The sequence below is a fragment of the Toxorhynchites rutilus genome, chromosome 2 (genome assembly GCF_029784135.1).
Source record: "Toxorhynchites rutilus septentrionalis strain SRP chromosome 2, ASM2978413v1, whole genome shotgun sequence".
NCBI classification, from domain to species: domain Eukaryota; kingdom Metazoa; phylum Arthropoda; class Insecta; order Diptera; family Culicidae; genus Toxorhynchites; species Toxorhynchites rutilus.
The window spans coordinates 342859138-342885593 of record NC_073745.1 but is presented as its reverse complement, the minus strand read 5'-3'; the positions used below and the strand labels follow the sequence as shown (position 1 = coordinate 342885593).

Here is a 26456-nt window from a genome sequence, read left to right as displayed (position 1 = left end):
AGGCTAGGATGTCTTAACCGTTTGAGTTTGGAGCTAATTTTGGTAGCATATGCCAAAAAAGCGAATAAGTTTGGATATATTTAGGAAGCTTTAGCTTTTTAAGTAACATTTCTTAAATCGATCGAAAAATAGATCAGCGATAGAACTTAACTCTCTAAACTAATCCTCGACAAGGGTCCATAAGAGGGTCTTCGTAGCCACATTGGTTGCGCGTTCGCTTAGTAAGCGATCGATCGTGAGTTCAAAACTCAGGGCCCTCATTGTGACCATCTTAGTAAGCTTAGATCGCTTAGTAAGCGATCGATCGTGAGTTCAAAACTCAGGGCCCTCATTGTGACCACCTTTGTGTTGTTACAGAATAACTACGTCCACGCAACAATCAACGGCGATGGAGATCGATCCACGGTCGAAATAAGATCGATTCATCCAAACAACTGCTCTGCTTCGCAAAAAACATCGGGCTTCTGTTCTATTAATAACACAATAATGAATCATATCAACTGTCTCCGCTGTCCGGTGGTCTAACTGAACAATGGAAGAACAGAAGAAATACTCCTACGCCGAAAAAAAAAATACAACTGTGTAATGTTCTATTTATAGATAAGATAAACATGTGACATGTACACGATTAAAATTCGGCTCTGTTACAGCTGAATGCTAATGAGCCTAAAATAAACAAATGGGATAAAAAAGAGCCCCTTACTCGATCAGTCCATCAGAATTTTATTCGTTAGCTCTATTTTACTATTATAGATACCGAGCAATGTCGATAGCATCGACGGAGTAAAAGCTATCGATACAAGTGTCAGAATTTTTCGAGTTGTTTGGTTCGCTTGTCGCATATCTTCAGCAAATTATTTTGTTTTAGTTTGTGTCCCCGGTATTTTCCTTTGGGGAATGTTTCAGAAACTCTTAAATATATGCCATTTTTCGCACACGAAGTTCGAGCAAGAACTCGACTCGATAAGATTATCTTTATTTACACATAACCTAACCGAAAACAAAACATTATAAAAGTATAAAAAAAATGTAAACTTTTCTACAGTATTACATTGATAGAAAATCACACATTGTGATGTAGGAAAAAATATTGGATTTAACCTCCTACAGGAAAGAAATGTAGGTGTTGGCCGCAAAACGGAAAAAAATCATTCTTGAAGATTGGGATAATCAAAATTACACCATTGGCTTTTGTTAAAAAAATAAAAAAAAACCAACATAATGGCTTTTGTTGAAAAAATATCTGTCCATCTTCTGTATTTTTATTTTATTTGTACAATGATTCAACGTCCCATTGAGAGATTAGATCTGATTCATAACTTTTCGCCAATAAACACGATCCATGGCTGCAGTTCTCCAACTCACGGCTGCACATATTCTTGGCAAGTCCTGCTCCATCTGGTCCAACCACCTCGCTCGCTGGGCTCCTCTCCTTCTTGTTCCTACCGGATTCGGTGCGAACACCATCTTTGCAGGGCTGCTGTCCGGCAATCTTGCAACATGCCCTGTCCATGGCACTCGTCCAGCCTTGGTGACTTTCTGGATGCTGGGTTCGCCATAGAGTTGCGCTAGTTCGTGGTTCATTCTTCCTCTCCATACTCCGTTTTCCTGTACACCACCGTATATTGTTCTGAGCACTCGGCGTTCGAAAATACCAAGCGCTTGTGAGTCCTCTTCAAGCATCGTCCATGCTTCGTGCCCATAGAGAACAATCGGTCTTATTAGGGATTTGTACATGGTACACTCCGTACGGGGTCGGAGTTTGTTGGACCTCAAGGATTTGCGGAGCCCATAGTAGGCATGATTCCATTGACTATGCGTCTTCGAATTTCACGGCTGTTGTTGCTGTCAGTTGTTATCAACAAGCTAAGGTAGACAAATTCCTCTACCACCACGAGCTCGTCGCCTTCGATTACAACACTACTACCAATGTTGCTTAATTAACGAGTGGACTGTAATTTTTCCTTAATTAACACGGAATCACGGAATCGCACATCATAACCAAAAACACTTTCTTTTCTGGTTTCTAACTATATTTAGTAATACTACATTTGATTATTTGATTGCTTAAAATTCACGTCTATACGCATCGGAAGCACAGTGAAGAATTCGAAATATGGCCACTTTTCTTCTTCGCCTCGTGCGGCTGCAGTTTCTCGCTGTCATGATGGTACTGCGTGCAGCGATGTGTTGATAAATTCAGCGGGGTGCATTTGCAGATGCACTGAGATAAATTATTCGCGGCGAACGGCTCGAACATCCTCCCCCGAGGGAATTTAGACCTTTCTGATCTCAAGGTTGTTCAGGATAGGTAAAGGCGCCAGTTTATGAATTGGCCGTCTCAGCAAACCCGCCTTATTTCGAACATCCACCACACGGATCAATCCATCTGCTCCTACACAGGTTGATTCGACCTTCCCCAACCTCCATTTCTGAGGAGGTAAGTTATCATCCTTGATAATCACCACTGTTCCAGGTAGAATGTTTTCCTTCCTTTTATTCCACCTTTGTCGGACCTGTAACTCCAAGAGGTATTCTTCAGACCAGCGCTTCCAGAATTCTCGACGCAGATGCTGGACATACTGCCATCTGGAAAGTCTATTCACCGGGATTCCATCATAACTAGGCTCCGGAATGGCAGTCAGAGGACGATCGATCATAAAATGGCCTGGGGTTAACGGCTCGAATTCCGACGGATCATCAGAAGGACCGTATAAAGGCCGAGAATTGAGTTGAGCTTCGATTTGACAGAGCAAGGTCGAAAACTCGGACATCGTCAGGAGGCTTGATTGGCACTTCTTCTTAAAAATGGTCTTGAAGCTCTTCACGCCTGCCTCCCAGATCCCGTCCATGTGCGGTGCATTTGGGGGAATCATTTTCCATTCAATCTGCCAGGGTTGACAGAACTCGAATATCTTGAAGTCGGTATCTTGCTGCTTGAAAAGACGATACAGTTCGTTTAGTTCATTCCGCGCACCTACGAAATTTGTCCCATTATCCGAATATATCTGCTCGGGGACACCACGACGAGAAACAAATCGATGTAGGGCAGCTATAAACGCATCGGCTGACAGATCTTCTATTACCTCCAAATGAATGCCTTTAGTGACCATGCAAACGAAGACGCACACGTATCCCTTGACAGGTGCTAGCCTTCTTCCAGTCTGCTTGATTAGTATAGGACCCGCGAAATCCACGCCAACTCTTATGAAAGCCGGAGCCTTATCGCACCTTGCCATGGGAAGATCTCCCATGAACTGACCAGCACAAGGAGGGTTGAGTCTAAAACACTGCACGCAATTCTTTGTTACCTTGCGAACAGCTGAACGGGTTCCTAAAATCCAGAGTTGACGACGAATCTGGGCCAGCAAAGCAGATGGGCCAATGTGAAGGTTCTCACGATGTGCTGTCTCAATGAAGCGTTGAACGATTTCATCCTTATTTGGTAAGATCCACGGATGCTTAACTCCATAAGGAAGACTTGAATGTCGCAGTTGTCCGCCGACGCGAATCATACCAACGTCCAAAAAAGGATTCAATTTAGAAAACCCTTCACTGTATTCACCGAACATCATCATGGCTATCTCTTTACCAAAGTGCGGCAGCTGAATTACCTTGATTATGACTTTTAAAGACTCTCGCATTTCAAACACACTGGGAAATCGACCAGTGATTCTCCTCTTGACCACCTTCTCCATTGCATTCCGGCAGAAACGCAAGACGTATGCCAGAACTCGTTGCAGCTTTCGAAAAGACTCGAACTTATGGAACACCGGCAAATACTCCAATGACACAATCGTTGAAGCTACAGTGGCTCGCCGCATCTCAGGAACATCTTCATCAGGTAGAAGCTCTGGAACCACCATCTGATATTCCTCGCTGCGCAGGAACAATGGGCCACTCCACCAAAGATCGTTACTCTTAAGAACGTCAGCAGATTGGCCACGCGACACTACATCGTCTGGATTTTCCAGCGTATCCACATTCTTCCACTTAAATTGTGAACCGGTAGAGTTTATCTCACTAACCCGATTTCGTACAAACACTTCTAAACGTTCCGGGTTTTTCTTCAGCCAAGCTAACACCACTTGATTGTCCGACCACAAACAAATGTCTCGAAAGGGCAGCGTTAATACAGCTAACATTTTCTTCACCAATCTGTGTAACAAAAGCGCTGCTAAAAGCTCCTTTCTTGGAATGGTCAACACTGTTTTAGGAACGATTTTCGATTTGGCACACAATAACTTCACCACTGCTGCTTCATCAGGTACAATTGACCTGACGTATATACAGGCACCGTAGGCCTCCAAAGTTGCATCAGCAAATCCATGCAGCTCAAATGCAACGGCTCCATTGACCACAACACGACGAGGAATTTGGAGATTGCTAACTCCACTTAAAGCACTTAATAATTTATTACACTTTCCCTTCAAATCACCCGTGAGCTCATCGTCCCATCCCAATTCTTCCTTCCATATGGCTTTCATCAGAAGTTTGCCGATAAGAATCACCGGCGTCACAAGACCCAACGGGTCGAACATTCTCGACACGAGCGACAGCACTTGTCGCTTAGTTACACTGTCTTTACACACGGTTGAGACGGAAACGAACTGCATAACATCCAGAGCGGGGTTCCACATTAATCCCAACGTTTTAATCACCTCATTTGAACCATTTTCGTCAATGCTGACAAGTTCATCCTGATCGCCTTCCGGAATCCGTTTCAGCAACTCAGGATGATTAGAAGCCCATTTATGCAGATGAAATCCACCTGCCTTAAGTAAATCTATTAACTGCACTTGAGCTTCACTTGCTTCATTTAAGTCGTCAAACCCGAACAAAGCATTGTCCACGTAGAAATTGTTCTTAACGATGTTTGTAGCTTGGAGGCGAATGAACTGCAAAGTTTAAAGCCTCTTAAAAACAAAGAAACATGTTTGTAGCCACAGGATACTTAGAGCCTTCGTCGATAGCCAGTTGCAAAAGTGCTCGCGTTGCCAAAAACGGGGCGGAAGCTGTGCCATAGGTTACTGTCGTAAGTTCTAGGACTTGCAGCGGATCGGAAGGACTCTTCCTCCAGAATACTCGAGATAGCGGCGTATGTCGTTGATCGACGAGGATTTGTCTGTACATCTTTGCCACGTCGGTAGCTAAAACATTTAGTGGAAAACGAAACCGAAGACATATAGACTGCATATCACTTTGTTAGCACCAATCTTCATAACATCGTTTAGCGACCGACCAGATACCTTTGCAGACGCATCGAACACAACGCGGCACTTAGTAGTTGTATTCGAAGGTCGCAGAACCGCATGATGAGGCAAATACCATTTTATGATATCTGTAGGATCCTTACTTACATCCACTTCTTTGCAGTGGCCAAGACTCTCGTACTCATCCATAAAGTCTTGGTATTGCTTCCATACATCTGGATGCTGCGAAAGTTTTGGTTCTAGCGCATAGAATCTTCTTAATGCAAGTGGTCTGGAATCTCCCAACTCGCTTACGGACTCTTTTAAAGGCAGTTGGACGATGTATCGTCCGGAAGCGTCTCTACGATAGGTTGCCTTGAAGTGCTCTTCACATTCCTCTTCTTCGCTACCACCTTCATCAGTTCCAACGACATCCTCTATTTCCCAGAATCGTTGTATGGTATGACTTAATTCATCCATCGTGACGGTGTGCGAGTAGACTATTCCATCAAATGCCAAACCTTCATCATACACTCCACTGACAACCCAGCCAAATTGCGTCTCACGAAGTATGGGAAGATTATGAGCCAACGAAAACTCTCCGGGTAGTAACAACTTAAGAAACCATTCGTTACCCAGGAGCATATCCACTTTACTTGGATGGAAAAAGTTCGGATCTGTTAGCTGAAATTTCCAATGCACTGATGTTGATGATCGATGATGGGAGATCTGATGTCACCTTGGCAGTTACAAGACATTTTACCTTCGCTTGAAAATCCTTGTACCTCGATGAAAGATGTACAACCCCACAATTGGATGATTGAGTCTTCATACTGTTCACCCCGATTACTGTGAAGTTCGATGAATCCAGCTTCAAGCCCAACTTATTCGCTAGAGAACGTGTAATTAAATTCACTTGAGAACCACTGTCTAACAATAATCTACACGAATGCGGCTGGTAGTTTTTATCCAATACATCGACCACCGCTGTAAGCAACAGCACTTGCTGCATGCGGCTAGCCAGGCTTGAACATGTGGCAGTCGCCAGAGTCGATGTGGATGAATCTTCCCTTTCCGCTACTGGCTTCGGGGGTGACTTAATTGGTGGATTCTGGACTTGATTAGGTTTCTCCTCGGCATGAAGAAGACTATGGTGGCGACGTTTACATTTTTGACAAGATTTCTCTGACGAACAGTTGATACTATGATGACCCCTCCTGAGACAATTAAAGCAAACATTTCTCTCTCTTACTTTAACCAATCTCTGAGACACAGAAAGAGCCTTAAATTCTGAACACTGGTAATTAGCATGAACCTTTCCACAAAAATCGCAACTAATTTCCGATTCGCTTAATGAGACGGCAGTATGGGCTTTCTGCACTACAGGCTTGTTGACTGCAGACACGGACTTCGAGGACCTTTGGTTACTAGCCTTGATCCAGGATGAAAACTTGCTCCTTCAGGAACTTAAGCATCTCGTTGTAGTCAGGTAGTTCACCGTGCTTAATTGTGGTCTCCCACGTGTGACGCACATCGTTGTGTAACGCAGCTGCCAGTAGATGTATCACGAAATCCTCTCCTACTCCATTAAAGTCTCGCTCCAGGAACTTAAGACCTTCCACATGCTTACTGCCTTCATCAACCAGACTCCGCAGCTCTACATGGCTCTTCTTTGTCATGCGCTTAAGATTCAGCAGACCGTGAATGTGAGAATCGATAGCGTGACGCTTATTCTCAAACCTCTCTTCCAAGACCTTCCACGCGTGGGCATAATTGCCTTCGTTGATTGTCTTGGCATCGATTAGACCCGCTGCATTACCTACCAGAGACTTGTCCAAATGGTATAACTTAACTGCTGGCGGATCTGGACCCTTATCCACAAGATCCTTGAACATGGCCTTGAACTTTGGCCAGCTCTCATAACGGCCGTCGAATGTGGGAATTGGTATGCGAAGCGGTTGATTGATTACAACCGGCGCCTGCTGGGTTTGATGATCATTTCTCGCGTTCATGGCCGCAGCGGCTGCCGCTACAGCTGCATTGTTCCTGGTGAGCTGATCCTCGTATTGCTGTTCGTGTTGTTCGTAGTCATCAACCGAAACCACATTCATAATTTCGTCGTGGGCATCGTTAAAATCTTTATGCGCTGCCTCCAATTTCTTCAGGTATACCTTAATCTCAGCTTCCGTCAGCTGGACTACTTCCTCTTCATTTGGGCGAATTATATTTAAAATACGAGTCACCTTACCTTTAGCTGTGCCACGACGGCGAACAACTCTTTGTATGTTCTCCATTGAGGTCAACTTTTCCGTTAACTTAAGTTTCTTCTTTTCCTTCTTGCTTAAGGGAGTAGAGGAACTCTGATTAGACTGCCCAAGTGCAGAACTAGTTACAGATTTTCCGATTTGCTGCTGCTTCGAAACACTATTTTCCGACATGCTACACTATGCTCTGTGGTGGCTGGGAGCACAGCCAAGTATATGCTCACGCAACTGTACACTTCAGATCATCGAATAGCTGAGTGTATGATGTTCAAAGCGTATTCCGTGAATGATAGATGGAAGTTTGCACAAACTAACGGTTTATGCCGGTGTTGTCTAAACGCACACGGTAGGAGGAGCTGCAAAAATGCGAAACAATGCGTGATAGAAGGATGTCAGTACCGTCATCATCCGCTATTACATTCAAACCATTCCAACGGTCAGCCTGTTCAAAGTTTATCAACGGTGCAGAATCACGTTCATCAACGCTACAAACAAACTCTTCTATTCCGAATTGTTCCGGTCATTATCTCAGGACCACGTGGATCCATCGAAACGTTTGCCTTCTTGGACGATGGGTCAGATTTGTCGCTGATCGAGAGTGACCTGGTGGAACAGTTGGGTATCGATGGATGGACGAAACCATTGTGTTTAAAATGGACAGGGAACGTCACCAGACTCGAGCCGGATTCAAAACAAGTTCAAGTTTCGATTAGAGGAGTTAATAGGCAAAAACAGTTCTACCTCAACGATCTTCGCACCGTGAAAGAGCTCACTTTGCCGGAACAGAGCCTCAGTTATGAAGATTTGGCGCAACGCTATTGTTATCTCCTGGGTCTGCCAGTTGTAAGCTACGAGAAGGCTGTACCTCGTCTGTTAATTGGAGTTAACAATGTGAACCTTACGATACCTCTGCAAGTGAAAGAAGGCCAAAAAGGCGAGCCCATCGCTGTAAAAACGAGGTTAGGATGGAGCATTTTTGGTGGTAGCAGTAAAGAGTCAACGCATACGCTAAATTTTCATACATGTGAATGCGCAAGTGATCAGAAGCTCTACAACGCAGTGAGAGATTATTTCACTATGGAAGATGCAGGTGTGAAACCAGCACCCGTACCAGAGTCTGAAGAAGAAAAACGCGCTAAGAAAATCATGGAGCAAACGACCATACGAGTTGGTGAAAGGTTCGAAACAGGTCTATTGTGGAGATATGATGACGTAGAGCTCCCAGATAGTCACAAGATGGCGGTCAAGCGTTTCGAATGCCTGGAACGCAAGATGATTAGAGATCCAGAACTCGCGTCCAATCTCAAAAAGCAGATCACTGAGTATGTATTGAAAGGCTACGCACATCGCGCAACTCAAGAAGAACTAGATCGAGCCAATCCAAAACGAGTGTGGTATTTACCACTGGGAGTAGTGACAAATCCACGGAAACCCGGTAAAGTACGTCTAGTGTGGGATGCGGCAGCCACAGTGGATGGAATATCCTTGAATTCCATGCTACTGAAAGGCCCAGATCAACTAACGTCGCTTCCAGATGTGCTATTTCGTTTTCGACAGTTTTGGGTGGGAGTTTCTGCCGACATCAGAGAGATGTTTCACCAAATGAAGATTCGAGAAGTAGATCGCCATGCTCAACGATTTTTATTCCGTAACGATCCGTCAGAACAATTAGAAATATTTATGATGGACGTAGCAACCTTCGGAGCCACATGCTCACCAGCATCTGCACAATATGTAAAGAACGTCAATGCAGCAGAATTCGCTGATCGCTTCCCACGAGCGGTTGAAGGAATATTGAAAAACCACTACGTGGATGACTATCTCGATAGTTTTGAGAGCGAAGAGGAAGCAGAGCTGGTATCTAAGGAAGTGAGGTTAATACATCAACAGGGTGGATTTCATCTCAGAAATTGGCTTTCAAACAGCACTTCGTTGCTCAGCGAATTACAGGAGAAGGAAACTTTGGATAGCAAGAACCTCTGCTCGAATCCAACGGTCAGTAGTGAACGAGTGTTGGGAATGTTGTGGCTGACGACTGAAGATAAACTTAAATTTGCGATTAATATGAAGGATGAGATACAGCAGATAATTGATAGCGGTAATAGACCAACCAAGCGGCAAATGCTAAAATGTTTATTGGGAATATTTGACCCCTTGGGACTCCTTAGCGTATTCCTCGTACAAGGGAAGATATTACTGCAGGATACGTGGCATGCTGGATTGAAATGGGACGAAAAGGTGCCAGAAGACATATTTGAACGATGGATCAAGTGGACTGGAATGTTCCTCAGCATTAGTACCATAAGGATTCCTCGATGCTATTTCTTGAATGCGACCAAGCAACACAGGTAACCAAACCGAAACACTGGCTTCTCAACAACGTACTTCACTCAGCGTTTTTCCTAAATTCCACTGTGAAACCACTTAAAACCAAGCCTTATGCCTGACATCCGTTGGGAACACAGCCAAGTCTATGCTCACGCAACGATTCTACTAACGTACACAGCGGAATAACCGGAACACCAGCTTTGTGATGATCAACTTCATTTAATAGAGGGTCTTAAACCAACTTCACTTCGTTGAGCACTTAATTGCTCGAATAGTCAATTTTCTTCAATTTATGATTCACTTCACAAAATGGCGACCGCACACCATAATTTCAACTTCACAGAAAAATGGCTACGTCGCTTTTCTTAACTTCAATGGCGGCTATGAATGCACACACCATTACCGCATTTATTTTTTCTTAACAAATTTCCGACTATTTCGGAATTCGAAACCACTTCTTCACTTCCGATTCTTTATCCGGAACAGTCAGAGTTAGAGATGGGCAAACCGTTCACGAACGGTACGAAAGAACTAGTTCGCCGAAAAGAGTGAACGAGCGGTCGTTCTTTTTCAAAGAACGATAGTTCTCCCCCACGAACTGATTGCGAGCGAACGGTTTGTGAACGAACTGATTCCGTAAGAACGGTTTGCGAGTGAACTGTTTGGGAGTGAACTGCTGGAGAGTGAACTGTTTGTGAACGAACTGTTTGCGAGTGAACTGTATGGGAAAGAACTGATTGAGAGTGAACTGTTTGGGAACGAACTGTTTGAGAACGAAGTGTTTGCGGACAAATTGTTTGCGAACGAACGAGTGCAGCTGAACTGATTTGCGCTGGGCGGAATGGATAAATATAACGAGAACGCTTGTAAGGAAAATAAAACGATTTGTCATTTATGAGCAAAATGCGTGTAACCCAGGGTTTATTTTGTTAATGTATTCTCAATTTTGGGTTAAAAATTAAATTAGATTCTCGTAGTTTTAAAAGCAAAACTTCATATACATATCATATACTTTCTATTTATCAGAAAAAAATCTGGGGGAAGCTGGGGCGATTCATGGAATAAGTAAAATACAATTTTATAGTGAGGGTATGTTGAGAAAAAAGTTTTTTCGTTGCTTTCAATTCATTGTTTGGCCAATTGCGTGAACCTGTGTGTTGTCCAAAAAGAGAATATGAAAAATTGCACATATTTTGTGAGCATCAAATTATTACATAAACTTTTGTTGACCTATAAACATATTTTCACATACAGTTTGCGACTTTTAATGAAGCAGCTTATCTTTCCCCACTAAATTTCAAAAATATAAATCCCATACATACACTATCCAATCCAACGATATCAATATTGATGCTGCTGTCTAATGATGTTGGGTTCCAGCTAACATTCTATGTTGTTCTTAATATCGCTGAACGAAAGAGCGAAAGAACGGTTCAAAAGAACTGATTCACTTAGATGAACGGTTAGTGAGTGAACCGTTCATCAAAGTGAACTGTTTTGCCCATCTCTAGTCAGAGTCATTTCACTGCACTCAATCCAGTTCGATTGGACCAAAATATGTTGCTTAATTAACGAGTGGACTGTAATTTTTCCTTAATTAACACGGAATCACGGAATCGCACATCATAATGAAAAACACTTTCTTTTCTGGTTTCTAACTATATTTAGTAATACTACATTTGATTATTTGATTGCTTAAAATTCACGTCTAAACGCATCGGAAGCACAGTGAAAAATTTGAAATATGGCCACTTTTCTTCTTCGCCTCGTGCGGCTGCAGTTTCTCGCTGTCACGATGGTACTGCGTGCAGCGATGTGTTGATAAATTCAACGGGGTGCATTCGCAGATGCACTGAGATAAATTATTCGCGGCGAACGGCTCGAACAACCAAGAAGAACCCTATTGCGATCAGTCCCTCATGCTAGCATGTATTTAGTAGTATTTAGACGCATTAATCCCAAGCCCAACCAGCCTTGCTTCGTGTTTCAGTCGGGTATACAAGTCGGCTACCGGCAAATGTGTTTTTCCGATTATGTCCACGTCGTCGGCGAAGCAGATAAACTGACTAGACTTGTTAAAAATCGTGCCCCGCATGTTGAAGCCCGCTCTTCGCATAACACCTTCCAGCGCCACGTTGAAGAGCAGACAGGACGGTCCATCGCCTTGTCGAAGTTCCCTGTGAGTCTCAAATGATTCCGACAGCTCACCTGAGATCCGCACACTGCATCGCACACCGTTCATCGTTGCCTGAATCAGTCTTTTCAGCTTTCGGGGAAAGCCTTGTTCGGCCATGATCCTCCGTAGCTGTCGTCGGTCGATTGTATCATATGCGGCCTTGAAGTCAACGAAGATGTGGTGCGTAGGGACCTGATACTCGCAGCACTTTTGGAGAATCTGCCGCAGTGAAAAAATCTGGTCCGTCGTCGAGCAACCGGACATGAATCCGGCCTGATAACCTCCTCTTGGTTTCCTGTCCCGTCTTGGTTTGGCAGTCTTGGTTTCCTGTCTACGCGCTGTTCAGGTGTTCATCGTAGCGCTACCTCCACCTTTCGATCACCTCGCGTTCGTTCGGCAAGATGCCTCCTTCCTTCTTCTTGCACATTTCGGCTCGCGGCACAAAGCCTTTGTGCGAGGTGTTTAGTTTCTTCAAGAACTTTCGCGATTCTCGAGAACGATAAAGCACGAGATGAAGAATAGAAGGTGGGAAGATTCACGAGTTTTGGTTGCGTTAAACTTTGATTGTATTAGTAGCCAGCAAGATAGGAAGTTCACATACCAGGCATACCAGTCAGTTACTCAAATGGTACAAAATTGAATGTGTCAACGAATAACGTTGAAAGAGAATATACAGAAACTAATTACATATTTCCAAACAATATTTTTCGCATTATAAAAAAACAGAACATATCACGAACTTTAATTTTTTCTCTGATTTCTTCTTATATCAGATATAGTATTCTAATGTGTACTATGTTTGGATTTTAGAGCAACTTCAAGTAGTTTTATCCTTTGTCAGCAATTGTAATTATTTTTCACAATTAGGGTGCTGAACACTTCATTCGTCTAAAACTAAGACCCAAGCGGAAAACTTTTCGTCTCAATCTAGGTCATACGGAGTCAATTAAATTTATTTTCCAAGTGCATTTTACATGAAAAAAGCTTGCAATCTTTTTTCCATGCAATGTCGAATGTTTCTCCGTCAATGGAACAACAGATTCTGTGACTATGACTTTGTTCATTTACATTTTTGGGCAACGTAACGAGAAGTAAAATTGAGTTTAAATTGAGTTTAGAACACCTCAATAATACTGAAATTTCAGTTTCTGTTAAAATGTCAGTTGATCCCTTATGATTTTGAACGCTAGCATTGATTTAAGGAAAAAAAACTAGCTCGTTCATTTTATCTACTTATTTTTACTTTTAATAACAACACTTTTCCTATGTAGTGGATTATCATAAGAAAAGTAACATACATAAACAAAATCTGTGACGTCACAGATCTCAAAATCTTCCCACCTTTCATGTTCCATCTCTGATAAAGCAGCTCCATCTCCTCACACTCTTTCTCTTCCAGGTGGCGCTTTTTTCCCGAAAGAAATGTGTTTGCTGCCTTCGCTTCAGTTTGTATTGTTCCACGTTTTGTTGAGTCGCTCGTTGCAGCATGGCTTCTGTATGACCATCCTGAATATATTTCGTTGTAACACAAACAGTTAGAATTTCAACAAGATATTTTCATACATTGTTGCATGCTTAGAATAAGGTATATTTAACGTCAATTTCGTTCAGAAGTGTTGTTCGTTTTTTTGCTGGGTTTAACTCTTTGTGGTCGTTTGTCTGCTCTCAGCCACCATAACAAGAAACTATGCTAATTTTATATTTTACGCGACCAAGTATCAGTTTATGCTTTTCCTAAACGAAGCTTGATGTCTAATGAACAGTGCTTTCACCATTCATTCAAATTTGAATGAACGAACCGTAAAACAGTTCAGTTGCTCTAAAGCTCTCACACTAACGTACCAAGCAACTGCTGTTCGCGCTGAAGATACCACACGAGAAATAAAAGTGAGAACGATTGTGTCCATCCATATGTGCTGAAGAATTTGTACTCATAACGCTAAAAAGTCGTGAGACTATTTGAAAGAGAGTCTAGCAATTCTTTTTTATCCCCTGAACGTAGGCTGTAAGCAGTATATTTGGTTCAGTAGCATATGAGATTCACGTGCCAGTTTGCAGTTGAATCATTCAAATTTAGTGTGTGCTACTAGAGGTGTGCAAATCAGCTCATCATGATGAACAGCTCTGATCATATCAGCTCATCTAAATGAGCTGTTCTTTATGAACAGCTCTTCAGCTCAGTTGTCAGTGCCGACTTTCAATTTGGGTCCCAAACTCGATAGCCACGAAGCCAGTTTGAAAATGTTAAAATTCAAATGAAATTTTTCACACCATATTATTAATTACTTGAAACACGTATTCCAGACTATTATTTACAACAGACTCGGCGAGTACAACATTTCCGACATTTTTACTGAGGCTTTACATTACAATAGAAAGTTTTCTTCAAAAAAAAAAAATCTTATGAGATTTTTGCACCGCCTGCAAACAAAGTGTTTTTCATTGAAATAGAATACTCATTTGATACACAGAAGTTAATTTTCATTAATAATTTGAATTTTAAAAACGTGTTCATTCTGCCTGAGAGCCAATTATTATTTTTGGCGCCCCCTAAACTGGTAAACAAAGCTCAATGCCGTCAACGCGAATATAACAGTTGAAAAGACGAGGGACAAATGAAACTAAACTGATGTCTTAACACGAAGAGCGAGAGACGGTCAGTTCATTTGAATCTTACAGCTCACACACTCTCTTCAATTCTACAGCTCTTTTCTCTCCTTCATCATCATCAAAGTGAGCTGAAGAGCTGTTTGATTTTTTTTGCGAGTTGTTCCGCGTCAACTCACTTCAAAGAGTCGATTCTTCGGAACAGCTCATGAGCGGATGGCACATCTCTATGTGCTACTGAATTTGAATGCAAATAATTCCTCAAGCGTATTTCATTTGAGCCAGCTAGAATCTATATTTTAGAAATGCGCGCGATCCGTGTGTCGCACTTTTTGTATTAATATCGTCGACATTATTTTGAAGCAGATTCATAAGGTACTCCTTCATATGTTTTGAGTTTAAGTTTATGTGAATATAATGTGATGATTGGGTGAGCGATGCAATGTTCGATAAATTATAAGATATTTTCATTCTCACTTGAATTACTGTATAATTATCTTTAATGATATTTCATAACATAACGTTCATACGTTATATATTGGATTGATATGTAATATTACTCCTTCCACCAAGAAATTTACGGTAGACAACACATACATATTTGCTGTATTTCGCTGTACGAGGAATGTATTCACGTGAATAAAGCAAGCAGTAAACTTACCTCAAAACTTCGAATTCATTGCAATATCGTGTAATAGGAACGATATAATGTATTTTCTAACAAACTTGTCTATGTCTTTCTGTAACTTCGATTATGTTTTTAATAAAAACGCGCATCGATAATGACAAGTTTTATTAACAAATCGTTTAAAAATTAAATGTTTAGATTTATACTCTTGGAATTATTGCTTGAAATAACAATCAATTGTTTTGAAACTACTATGCGAAGCAGTATGTCGTTGTTGTTCTGGACATCGCGTATAGCAGTTTCTCTATAGTTTTCAACAGCGTTTCATACTTTCTTACAGTACCGAACTTTTTACGAACTTTGAACTGTATATAATCGAATTCTGTATTTTATCGAGTCAAAAACATTGTTCTATTCGTTTTTTATGCATATATTTTCGTTTTTTTTAATATAAAAGTAGAATTTAATTTTTTGATTCATTTCTTAAAGTCACACCTTTCTCATACGAAAAAAATAAATTTATTCAGAATCTCTCAGGAGATGATAGACGATCATATTTGATGAGAAAAATCCTTCTACGCATATGTTTGAATTTCAACAATGACAGAGTTATAGAACTTTTTGTTGTTTCAGACTCTGTTGCCTCTAACTGGATCTACATTAAAAAGTACGCTAAAGAATAAAGTACTGGAACATCTAAATTAGTGTATTTAAATAACATTTTGGAAGTGAAAAACTTAAAAGTTGGTAATTTTCAATATGTTATTATTAGTTTTGTCCCAGAAATTTATATTAAACATTATTGTTTAATATGGCTAACGCCATATGGGCCTTTATAAAAATATATATTTTGGAAAAAAAAAATTGTTTCTATCGATTGGATTAAAGTTCTCTAGTTCTCTACAATTTGTTCTTCGACACCCAACTTCTGTCTTTCTTAATGCAATATCGATATAAAAAATTCCTGGTAAAAATTCAACTAAATCTTTAAAAGTCACGATTTTCACCCCACTGTACTTATAATAGGCACTTATATTTCACCTTAACGTTAAAAGGTAACTTTTTTTTCGAAATAAGTCATATTCGAAACATTAAAAAAATATTTCTCTTTCAAACTGTATACAGTTTCGAGTCCAAAATTGTATATCGAATAACTTTTTGGGTCAGGTATGTCAAGTTGTGCCTTTCATCAAACTCTACCATGCCTAATAGAAATATAAGGAATGGCTTTGTTCTGATACTGTATATAAGTTTATATATACATGCAACACCAAAGCGCTTATCTTCGCGTACTAAAGTTTTTTACTTTATAAAAAGCGCACTAACGCACCAGTTTCCGGTTTGCAGTTGAAAAGGAAAATGTAATCCGTGTTACATTCCTAAATGAAACAACATAGCCCAACTATTGAAGTTCAAAAATTATGATGATTTTCTGAAAAACCTATTTTGGTGGAGATAATTCGAGCCTAAAACCATTGTTAGGTAGATTAACTTGTTATAAATAGAATATTTGAACTAACATTAATAGTTCAAGTTTCATATTATTGCCTGAAAGATACGTAACGTTCAAATAAAACGTTATGACATTAAAAGTTTAATAAACTTCATGTTTAAGCCTAGCAGTTTGCTGTGAGTAAAATAAATGCGAAACTAGAAAAATGCTTCAATTCAATTCTCCTCCCGTGCACCATATGTGCAGCCAAGGCTCGGCCACAGCCCGCTAAGAGAGCACAAGCGCCTGTATTTAGTTTACAGCTGTGAGTGGATGACGTCCACAAGTATGTATCATAGCGAATAGAAGAAAGAATGAGCTTAGAATGCTCGAGCTCCTCTTTTAAAATTCAAGCTTCGAATGTTGATGGTTCACCGATGTCGATGGCAGTGAATCAAGGCAATACGCCTGGCACCGTAGTGTTGAATGGTTCAAAGGGAGCAACGTACATGAATGAGAAAACAAATGAAGGGCATATGCTCATATTCAGTTCATTCAAAATCCAAGCACTGCTAATGAACCAATACGACGCTCCTACGAGTAATAGATAACGGTACTAAGTATCAAACAAAGTGGTCACCCACACAAAATAACGCATAAGAATGTGGGACAAAAAATAATTACAGCAGAATTTAGCCATTGTAACACTTTGGTGTGATGGAAAAGATTGTTCATAAATATCAGAACTACTGTTTGCATAAATGTCTCATGTTATTTGAATAATCTTATAAGTTTTATTATTTTTTTTATCTGTATTATAGTGATTTTCAACTCATTTGACTGGTTCGTCACTTTTTACTTCCATTTTTGGAAGAATGTCGGGAGTGAGAATTGAACTCGTGACCTTCAGCGTGAGAGGCATGGATGTTACCACTACGCCAGATCGCCTCCATCTTATAGGTGTCTCAAGCGACAAAATCTTTGTTCATCTAAAGTGAAAACTTTTGATCATTTCGGATACGCTGAAATCATTATTTGAGTAACTGGTTTGAATTATGTTGAAGTAGTTGTTTTTAAAGAGCAGAATAATTGTTTGCATAAGTGTGTTATGTCATCTAAATAATCTGCAAAATAAACAAAAAAAAAAAAATTGAAAAGTGCTGAACTTTTCGGATACACATTGCTGGCATCAATTATACATTTATTGCATTAATGGAAAAAGTGTCTTATATTCAACGGATAATAAAAATAAAATGATGTATTGATTATACTTCATATGATTCACTCTTGGAGACTATTTCGAAAGATTTCGCACAAAATAAAGTTCACAAACAAATAAAAAATGTTTATTTTTCATAATCTTGCATATATCACTGGGTTTTCAAGGGAAATAATTCCGACCAGTACGATACCCATGCCCAAAATTAATACGACCGCAAAGGGTTAAATCTCGCGTAACTTTTGAAAAGGTCCTATGTAACATTCACATCAACTCGAGAAAAACGAAGTTGAAGGCCGGGACATTGATCCACGAATTGTTTCAAAAGGAATCGTTCTTTATCACTACTTTTACCACTAGCAGTCAATAATAACACTGAAAAAACGATCTTAACTGTTGTTATGTGATTTTAGTTTTAATTTGAAGCCTCCGAGCGAAAAATGTTACATTGGACGTTTTGATTGACCGCTTGGTACATAGGACAAATCACGTTGCACGATGAAAATTGAAAAATAACTACTGAACAACGATCCAAATACTCCCACTTCGTGCTAAAAGCAGATCATTATTGTTATAATTCGAAAATAACAAAAACTCTAAATGTCCAAATTGTGACTTAGTGTTGTTTTGATTGCTTTGTTACTTCGGACGTATCGAGCGTCAGAGGAAAGTGGCGTCCGAAGTAACAGTCGAATGCTTAAAATTCGAATCTGTACATTGGACATTTTTTGTATCGGTGATAGAAGGGCGAAAAGGATAGATACCTGAGCGGTTGTTTTCGCAATGCATTCAATGATTGAGAACTAATAGTGTGCATACATTAACTCGATTTGTTTACATTTGTTACTTAGGACCTTTTCAAAAGTTATGCGAGAATTCATCTAATCTTTTTATGACGTTTGCTCTTCAGTTCTTAAATGGGCAAAACGTTCGAAAAAAGGAACGCAAAATTAAAACTCGAACGAAATAACGGTTTCGAACAGAATGGAATACCGTCGGAATACAGTAGGGCTGAGTATGTTATGACAAAGAATGTTTTCAAAAGAATAAATTTTGCTATATACCTTAACTGACCAGACGTCCCGCGTTACGCGGGACAGTCCCGCATTTCAACAAAATGTCCCGCGTAGGATTACGTCCCGCGAAACGTCCCGCATTTGGCAAAAAGGAACGAAAATGTCCCGCGATATCAATATATTTCAGTATTACAATTTGGTCATGTTGATTTTCTTAAATGGATGAATCTCAAAATAAACTGTTGTCAGACTGTTCAAGAGCGCTTCCAATGCATTTAACGATTAATACGTTGAGCTGGTTTCATCACAGTGGACTTTTTGTTTAGAGAGTGTAAACAGGAAACGACAGCAATAAAATCGGAAAATTGATTTTTGTAAAGATTTGATTTTTATAAGGATTTATTTTTAGGATTTTTATTAAGATTTATAATGTTTTTTATAAAAGTCCCCTATTGATCCGCAGGGATCAACGTGAGTCAAACGAAAAGTTCATCTTTGGTCCTCTAGCTCGGTCAGGGTTTAACGTGTTAAATAAGCCGGAAGAACTAGTGTATGCTGGACAGGAAGAGGCAGGGTTGTTTAATGAAGTATCGCAAATGAAGCAAATGTTGGTCGGAACCTCAATCATGTATGTCGACATGTTCTTTTACCTTTCCGTGGCTTTGGTAGTCAGATATCTCTCCATTTTGGCCACTCGCTTAAAAGTTTTCAATAGGAAGCAACTGTGGTATGTTGGAAAGGTTGGCTACGCGACAATGTTTATCTCTAGCCGATTCATTATACATTATTCAGTGATCTTTTGGCATAATGGGCTGATCCCCGTTTCGGCATAAAGACCACATTACCTTCGCAAGTTTCGGCAAGCACTTCGTACACGTTCCCCGTTCGCCATATGACTCGAAAGAAGAGCGGCTTGGACATTCCCTTCTCGTCTGTCAGAGAAGGACCTTCTTCGAGAACTTGATGTGGATGATATATTCGACGTCATCGCTTACCTGGGGAACGTAAAGTACCCGGCCCCCGGCCATTCGTTGAATTCTAGCATCAAGCACGTCTCGTCTTTCATTATAAGCACGAAAAGAAGTGTTTCGCCGGAAAGAAGTTTTTCACCAGCACCTGAAGCTACTCCTTCTGGGAGATTGCCTGCTGCTCAGATACTGCCGGTTCCTGACGCTTCCACATAAAAATGTCCATTTTGACCAGATTCTCCTTCACCGTTTGGCCAGTTGTTTCGATCTCCCTGCTTAAGGAACGACAGGGAGAAAATGTTGTAAATAACAGATCGGCTATGTTCGGCGGACATAAATGAATTGGATGAAAAATGGATTGAAATTGATTGAATTTGAAGAAAATTGTTGAATTTGAATCGTGCTTGCCAGGTTTTAATGCTCTAACTGAGCCAGTGATTTTCAGGCGTAAACATAATCTAAACCATCGAAAAATCACAACTGATATGACGATAATACAGATCAGGTTTAATTGCAAGGACACATGTTAAGTGTTTCACGAATAAATGAGACTCGCTAAACTATGGTTTATTTTCACATAACGTATATACATAACGTTTTGTTTTTTGTGTCCCGCGTTAGACCTTCGACCATCTGGTCTCTTTATATATACCATAACGAAGAGCTCGAGGCCGCAATATGTAGGCGAAACTATCTGATCATAAGCGTGAAGAAGTGTCACAGTCATCTCATTCACTAGGAAGAAAACCCCTATCATCTGGACCTACCGCATAGGGAACGAGAAACTTAGGGTTCATCTTCCGGATATCCGCCGAATTTCGTGACCCATACTGCTTAAGATCTCTGTATTTTAGTTTTGTTTGATCCACATTGGAAACAGCGGTTGTAGAATGGAGTCCCTTCCGCAGGGTATGGATCGAAGGGATTGGGAGAATATAATCGAAGTTTCTGAGGTACGGATTGAGATTTCTGCCTCGGCAAAATCCAAATGAGCTCCCATCATATGAAAGCCGATGCCGTCTGCTGGGGATGGAAACACTGGAGAAGAGACGGAACATAATGAAAGCCACATTCGTTGGAAAACTTCTCCTTGGTGAGATAGATGCCCCATGGATATTAACGTCGTACCACGACCACTCAGACAGCGGAGTTTCCTACGACTTCCACCACACCGAAAAGATTACGCTCAGCACGAGCCAGTTTCATCTATGTGTGTGCTATTTAATTTTATTTTCATTATTTGTTTCATTTTAATGTGAGTTGTAAAGTTCTCCGTGATCAAATTTCAAATGTAGTTTAAGTGTAGTATTCATGTAGACCTTCAAGTCCGATGGATGAATAAACAACAATAAACAGTGAACAACAATATCGGTGACATGGGAAAATATCGAGAAATCCGTTCAGCAGAATTTGGTAAATAGTATGCCAACAAGAATTTTCCAGGTTATTAACCGAACTGGCAAGGTTTCCAATTATTGGCATGTATATCTGCCGATTGTTTTGAATTTTCCATTGATAATACTTATGAATTTGGAAATGGTCTTATAAAAACCGGACAGCTGAAATTATCATATTTCTCGCATAACTTTTGAAAAGGTCCTAAGTAACAAATGTAAACAAATCGAGTTAATGTATGCACACTATTAGTTCTCAATCATTGAATGCATTGCGAAAACAACCGCTCAGGTATCTATCCTTTTCGCCCTTCTATCACCGATACAAAAAATGTCCAATGTACAGATTCGAATTTTAAGCATTCGACTGTTACTTCGGACGCCACTTTCCTCTGACGCTCGATACGTCCGAAGTAACAAAGCAATCAAAACAACACTAAGTCACAATTTGGACATTTAGAGTTTTTGTTATTTTCGAATTATAACAATAATGATCTGCTTTTAGCACGAAGTGGGAGTATTTGGATCGTTGTTCAGTAGTTATTTTTCAATTTTCATCGTGCAACGTGATTTGTCCTATGTACCAAGCGGTCAATCAAAACGTCCAATGTAACATTTTTCGCTCGGAGGCTTCAAATTAAAACTAAAATCACATAACAACAGTTAAGATCGTTTTTTCAGTGTTATTATTGACTGCTAGTGGTAAAAGTAGTGATAAAGAACGATTCCTTTTGAAACAATTCGTGGATCAATGTCCCGGCCTTCAACTTCGTTTTTCTCGAGTTGATGTGAATGTTACATAGGACCTTTTCAAAAGTTACGCGAGAATTAATCTACATATGTTACACGCTCAAATGAAATATGTCTAAATAAAGTTGAACAAATTTTGACCGTTCCACTCTTTAATCTTGCATTTCCCATGTATGACATTTAATTTTTTGTAAAACAGAAATTAAACGATAAAATTATGCTACTGCTACTGACGCATAGAAACGAATTATTTTTTTTGGCTTGTTCATCAACAATATGTAATCTCATTCCATAGCAGCAAGCCTTGGGAATAAGGTGACGTCTATTTCAAATCATCACGAATAAAAACGTATTTTCCGTTCCTTTTTTTTCTGTGATTTTCAGTTATATTCAAGACTATTTTTGACGGTATTTCGAAAGAAGCCGGGACGATATACTGAAAAGAAAGGAATTTTCTTGAAGTCGGAATTATTTTTCAAGTGTTTTTTTGGAGTGTGAAGTTGCCATTGGACCCGCTTCAAGGATTTTAGAAGTTCTCTATCATTCATCTAGATACATTTAAGATAAGTTTCCGTTTTATTTTTCTTTCACGCATACGTATACATATACATATTCATACACATATTTCATTTTATTAATTTTTTTTTAAATTTTATCATTTAATATTTACGTGTTCTAAAGAATCTTCTCTCTCATTTTTACGACTCTTTCGACTCTTTTTTTTTTAAATGGAGGGTAATGAACCCTCCGATGCTGAAATGAGGGTCTTAGACCCTCCTCCAGATGATTTTACGGTTTCTTCAGGAAAAAAACAAAAACAATTGCAGTCAAACTCTTCGTCTGTACCAAATAGTGACTCTGTTCCTCACTCTTCGACACAATCTCTGCCTAATTCTGCTCAACTTCCACGTATTAGACAATACCAGAACGCCCCGGCATCATCGAAAAACCGTTGGGTGGTATTTTTCCGTCCGAAAGGGAAACCTCTAAGAGTATCTCAAATTTGCAAAGACCTGACGTCTAACTACTCAGGTGTCTTAGAAATGATGAAAGTCAATAAAGGTAAACTTCGTGTTGTGCTCTCAAATTACAAAGACGCTAACGCGATAGTGAAAAACTCTTTGTTCACTAATGAATATAAAGTTTATATTCCGGCTCACATTGTTGAAATCGATGGTGTAGTTACGGAAAAATCTCTTCAACTTCAAGATTTTGTAAAAGATAAGGGTATCTTCCACAATGCAAATATTCCACATGCTAAAGTTTTGGAGGTGAGATCTCTGAACTCTTTGAAATCTGAGGGTACAGAAAAAAAGTATTATCCTTCTGGCTCTTTCAGAATTTCCTTCGAAGGCACAGCACTTCCAAATTATGTGCTTATTGACAAACTTCGTCTTCCAGTTCGGTTATATATTCCTAAAATAATGACTTGCTTAAATTGCAATCAGTTAGGTCACACTAAAACCTACTGTTGTAATAAAACGAAATGCTCAAAATGTGGAGACGACCATGACGAAGTCACTTGTAACAAAGATGTTGATAAATGTATTTTTTGTGGAGATGTTCCTCATACAATTAAGGATTGTCCGAAATACAAATTACGTTCGATGAAACTCAAGCAATCACTTAAGGATCGTTCTAATCGATCCTTCGCTGATATGCTCAAGGCAGCTTCACCTCAGGTACCCGAGGCTTCAGAAAATCCTTTCTCTGTTTTATCAGAGGATGATGATTCGGATTCTCAATTTGATCCAGTAATCACAGGAAGGGTCAGGAAGAGAAAAATTGCTTCTTCATCTAAGCCATCTAAAAAAAGAGGATTGATCTCTAATAATCCAGAATATTCTAATTATTCTGCTCCACCCAAGAATAACCCTCCTGATTGGAGATCTACAAATTATGACGTTCATTTCCCTGAATTGTCAAGCCATTCTCAATTTACTTCTCAATCGGTTCCTGAATCCTCATCTTTTTCAGGAGGTATATCCTTTTCATCAATTGTTCAATGGATTCTTGATTTTTTCGGAATATCAGATTCAATGAAAGGTTTAATTTTTGCTTGGCTTCCTTCTATCAGCCAGATAGCTAAACAAATGACTTCAAAATGGCCCCTCCTCTCGATCATTAATTTCGATGTCTAATTTATTGGATGAGCCAGGAAAATCCTCTATTTTGCAGTGGAATTGTAGAAGTATTCTTCCTAAACTTGATTCTTTCAAGCAAATGCTCCATTTTTTGAATTGTGATGCGTTTGCTCTTTCTGAGACATGGCTTCGTTCGGACAATGTGTTAAACATCCATGATTTTAATATTATCCGTTTAGACCGCAATGATTCTTATGGAGGAGATCTCATAGGTATTAGAAAATGCTACCCATTTTACAGGATTCCCCTGCCTTTAGTCACAGGAATTGAAATTCTTGCGTGTCAGGCACGTATCAAGGGTAAAGATTTATGCATTGCTTCTATTTATATTCCTCCAAGAACTATGCTTAATTATAGAAATCTTGTGAATATTGTTGAACTTTTACCGCAACCTAATCTTATTTTGGGAGATTTCAACTCTCATGGAATTGGATGGGGTGAGTCTTTTGATGATCGAAGGGCCAATTTGATTTATGATCTTTGTGAGGACTTCAACATGGCAATTTTGAATACAGGTGATGTAACAAGAATTGCTCCATCTTCAGGCCGCACTAGTTGCTTAGATTTGTCCCTGTGTTCTTCCTCTTTTTCTTTAGATTGTTATTGGAATGTCATCCAAGATCCACATGGAAGTGATCATTTGCCAATCACTATTTCCATTTCAAATAATTCAAAATCGTCTGAAACAACAAATATTCAGCATGATTTATCTAGAAACATTGATTGGAAGAGATTTTCTTCAATTATTTCAGAATCGGTGGCATTAGTTCATGAGTTACCCCCGCTGGAAGAATATAATTTTCTAACTGGTTTAATTCTTGACAGTGCTATTGATGCTCAGACGAAGCGCTTTCCTGGTAATTCGTTTCGTAGACGTCCTCCTAATCTATGGTGGGACCAAGAATGTACAAATCTCTATAAAGATAAATCGAATGCGTTCAAGGATTGGCGAAAATTGGGCACCCTTGAACGTTATGATAACTACATTTATCTGGAGCGTAAATTCAAAAGCTTCATTAAAGCTAAAAAGAGAGGCTATTGGCGTCATTTTGTAAATGGGCTTTCACGAGAGACTTCCTTGAGCACTCTTTGGAGAGTTGCCAGACAAATGAGAAATTCATCTCATTCAAATGAAGAAGTTGAATATTCAGAAAGGTGGATTTTTGACTTTGCCAAGAAGATATGTCCAGACTCAGCCCCCGCACCTTCTCCCTTCTTAGAGACATCTGATGATGTTGAGCCTCCGTTCAGTATGACTGATTTTTCTCTTGCTCTTCTTTCTTGCAACAACACGGCTCCAGGGTAAGATAGGATCAAATTTAATTTGTTGAAAAATCTACCTGATAATGCGGAGAGACGTTTGTTGAAACTGTTCAATGCTTTCCTTGAGCAGAATATTGTTCCGCATGAGTGGCGACAAATTAAAGTTATAGCTATTCTGAAACCTGGTAAACCTGCGTCTGATTATAATTCTTATAGACCAATTGCAATGCTATCTTGCATTCGCAAATTACTAGAAAAAATGATTCTCCATCGTTTAGACAGCTGGGTTGAATCTAATAATCTTCTCTCGCATTCGCAGTTCGGGTTTCGTAGAGGCAAAGGAACCAATGATTGTCTTGCGCTTCTTTCATCAGAGGTTGACTTTGCCTTGTGTAGTAAGCAGCAAATGGCATCAGTGTTCCTAGATATCAAAGGTGCGTTTGATTCTGTTTCCATTGAAGTTCTTTTTAAAAAACTTCGTCGAAATGGGTTTTCCCAGAAATGAAATAGTTTTCTGTTTAACCTAATGCGTGAAAAACATATGAGTTTTTCTCATGGTTCTTCGTCAGTTTTACGCATTAGCTACATGGGTCTTCCTCAAGGCTCATGTCTTAGTCCAACTCTTTACAACTTCTATGTAAATGATATTGATGTTTGTTTATCGGGAAATTGTACTTTGAGACAGTTTGCAGATGATTGTGTAGTATCGGTAATGGGCAAAGACAGCACCGATCTTCATAATCCTTTGCAAGATTCTCTTAACAATTTGGTTGATTGGGCCTGTAGATTGGGTATTGAATTTTCTACTGAGAAGACAGAGATGGTTGTATTCTCAAGAAAACATAATACTGCACAAATACAGCTTAAACTTTTGGATAGACCTATTCGTCGCTCGATGTCATTCAAGTATTTAGGTGTTGTGTTTGACTCCAAAGGAACATGGGGTAAACACATAGGCTACTTGAAACAAAAATGTCAGAAAAGAATAAATTTTCTTCGATCCAGAACAGGAACTTGGTGGGGAGCTCATCCTGAGGATTTGATTAGGTTGTATAAAACAATCATTTTATCTGTT

General features: G+C 39.7%; 2 protein-coding genes across 2 annotated transcripts; one reads left to right on the top strand and one right to left on the bottom strand.

The window, feature by feature from the left end:
* Nucleotides 1–2276: 2276 nt before the first annotated feature.
* Nucleotides 2277–7630, bottom strand: LOC129767162 (uncharacterized). The gene is made up of 4 exons (XM_055767784.1): nt 6621–7630; nt 5956–6340; nt 5361–5876; nt 2277–4898 (listed from the first exon to the last, which is right to left on the bottom strand). Exons 1-4 carry the CDS (start codon nt 7628–7630, stop codon nt 2277–2279), a joined length of 4533 nt encoding a protein of 1510 aa, XP_055623759.1.
* Nucleotides 7631–7720: 90 nt separating this feature from the next.
* On the top strand, nt 7721–9808 carry LOC129767161 (uncharacterized). Its single transcript, XM_055767783.1, has one exon. It carries the CDS (start codon nt 7721–7723, stop codon nt 9806–9808), a length of 2088 nt encoding a protein of 695 aa, XP_055623758.1.
* The last annotated feature ends 16648 nt before the right edge of the window (nt 9809–26456 follow it).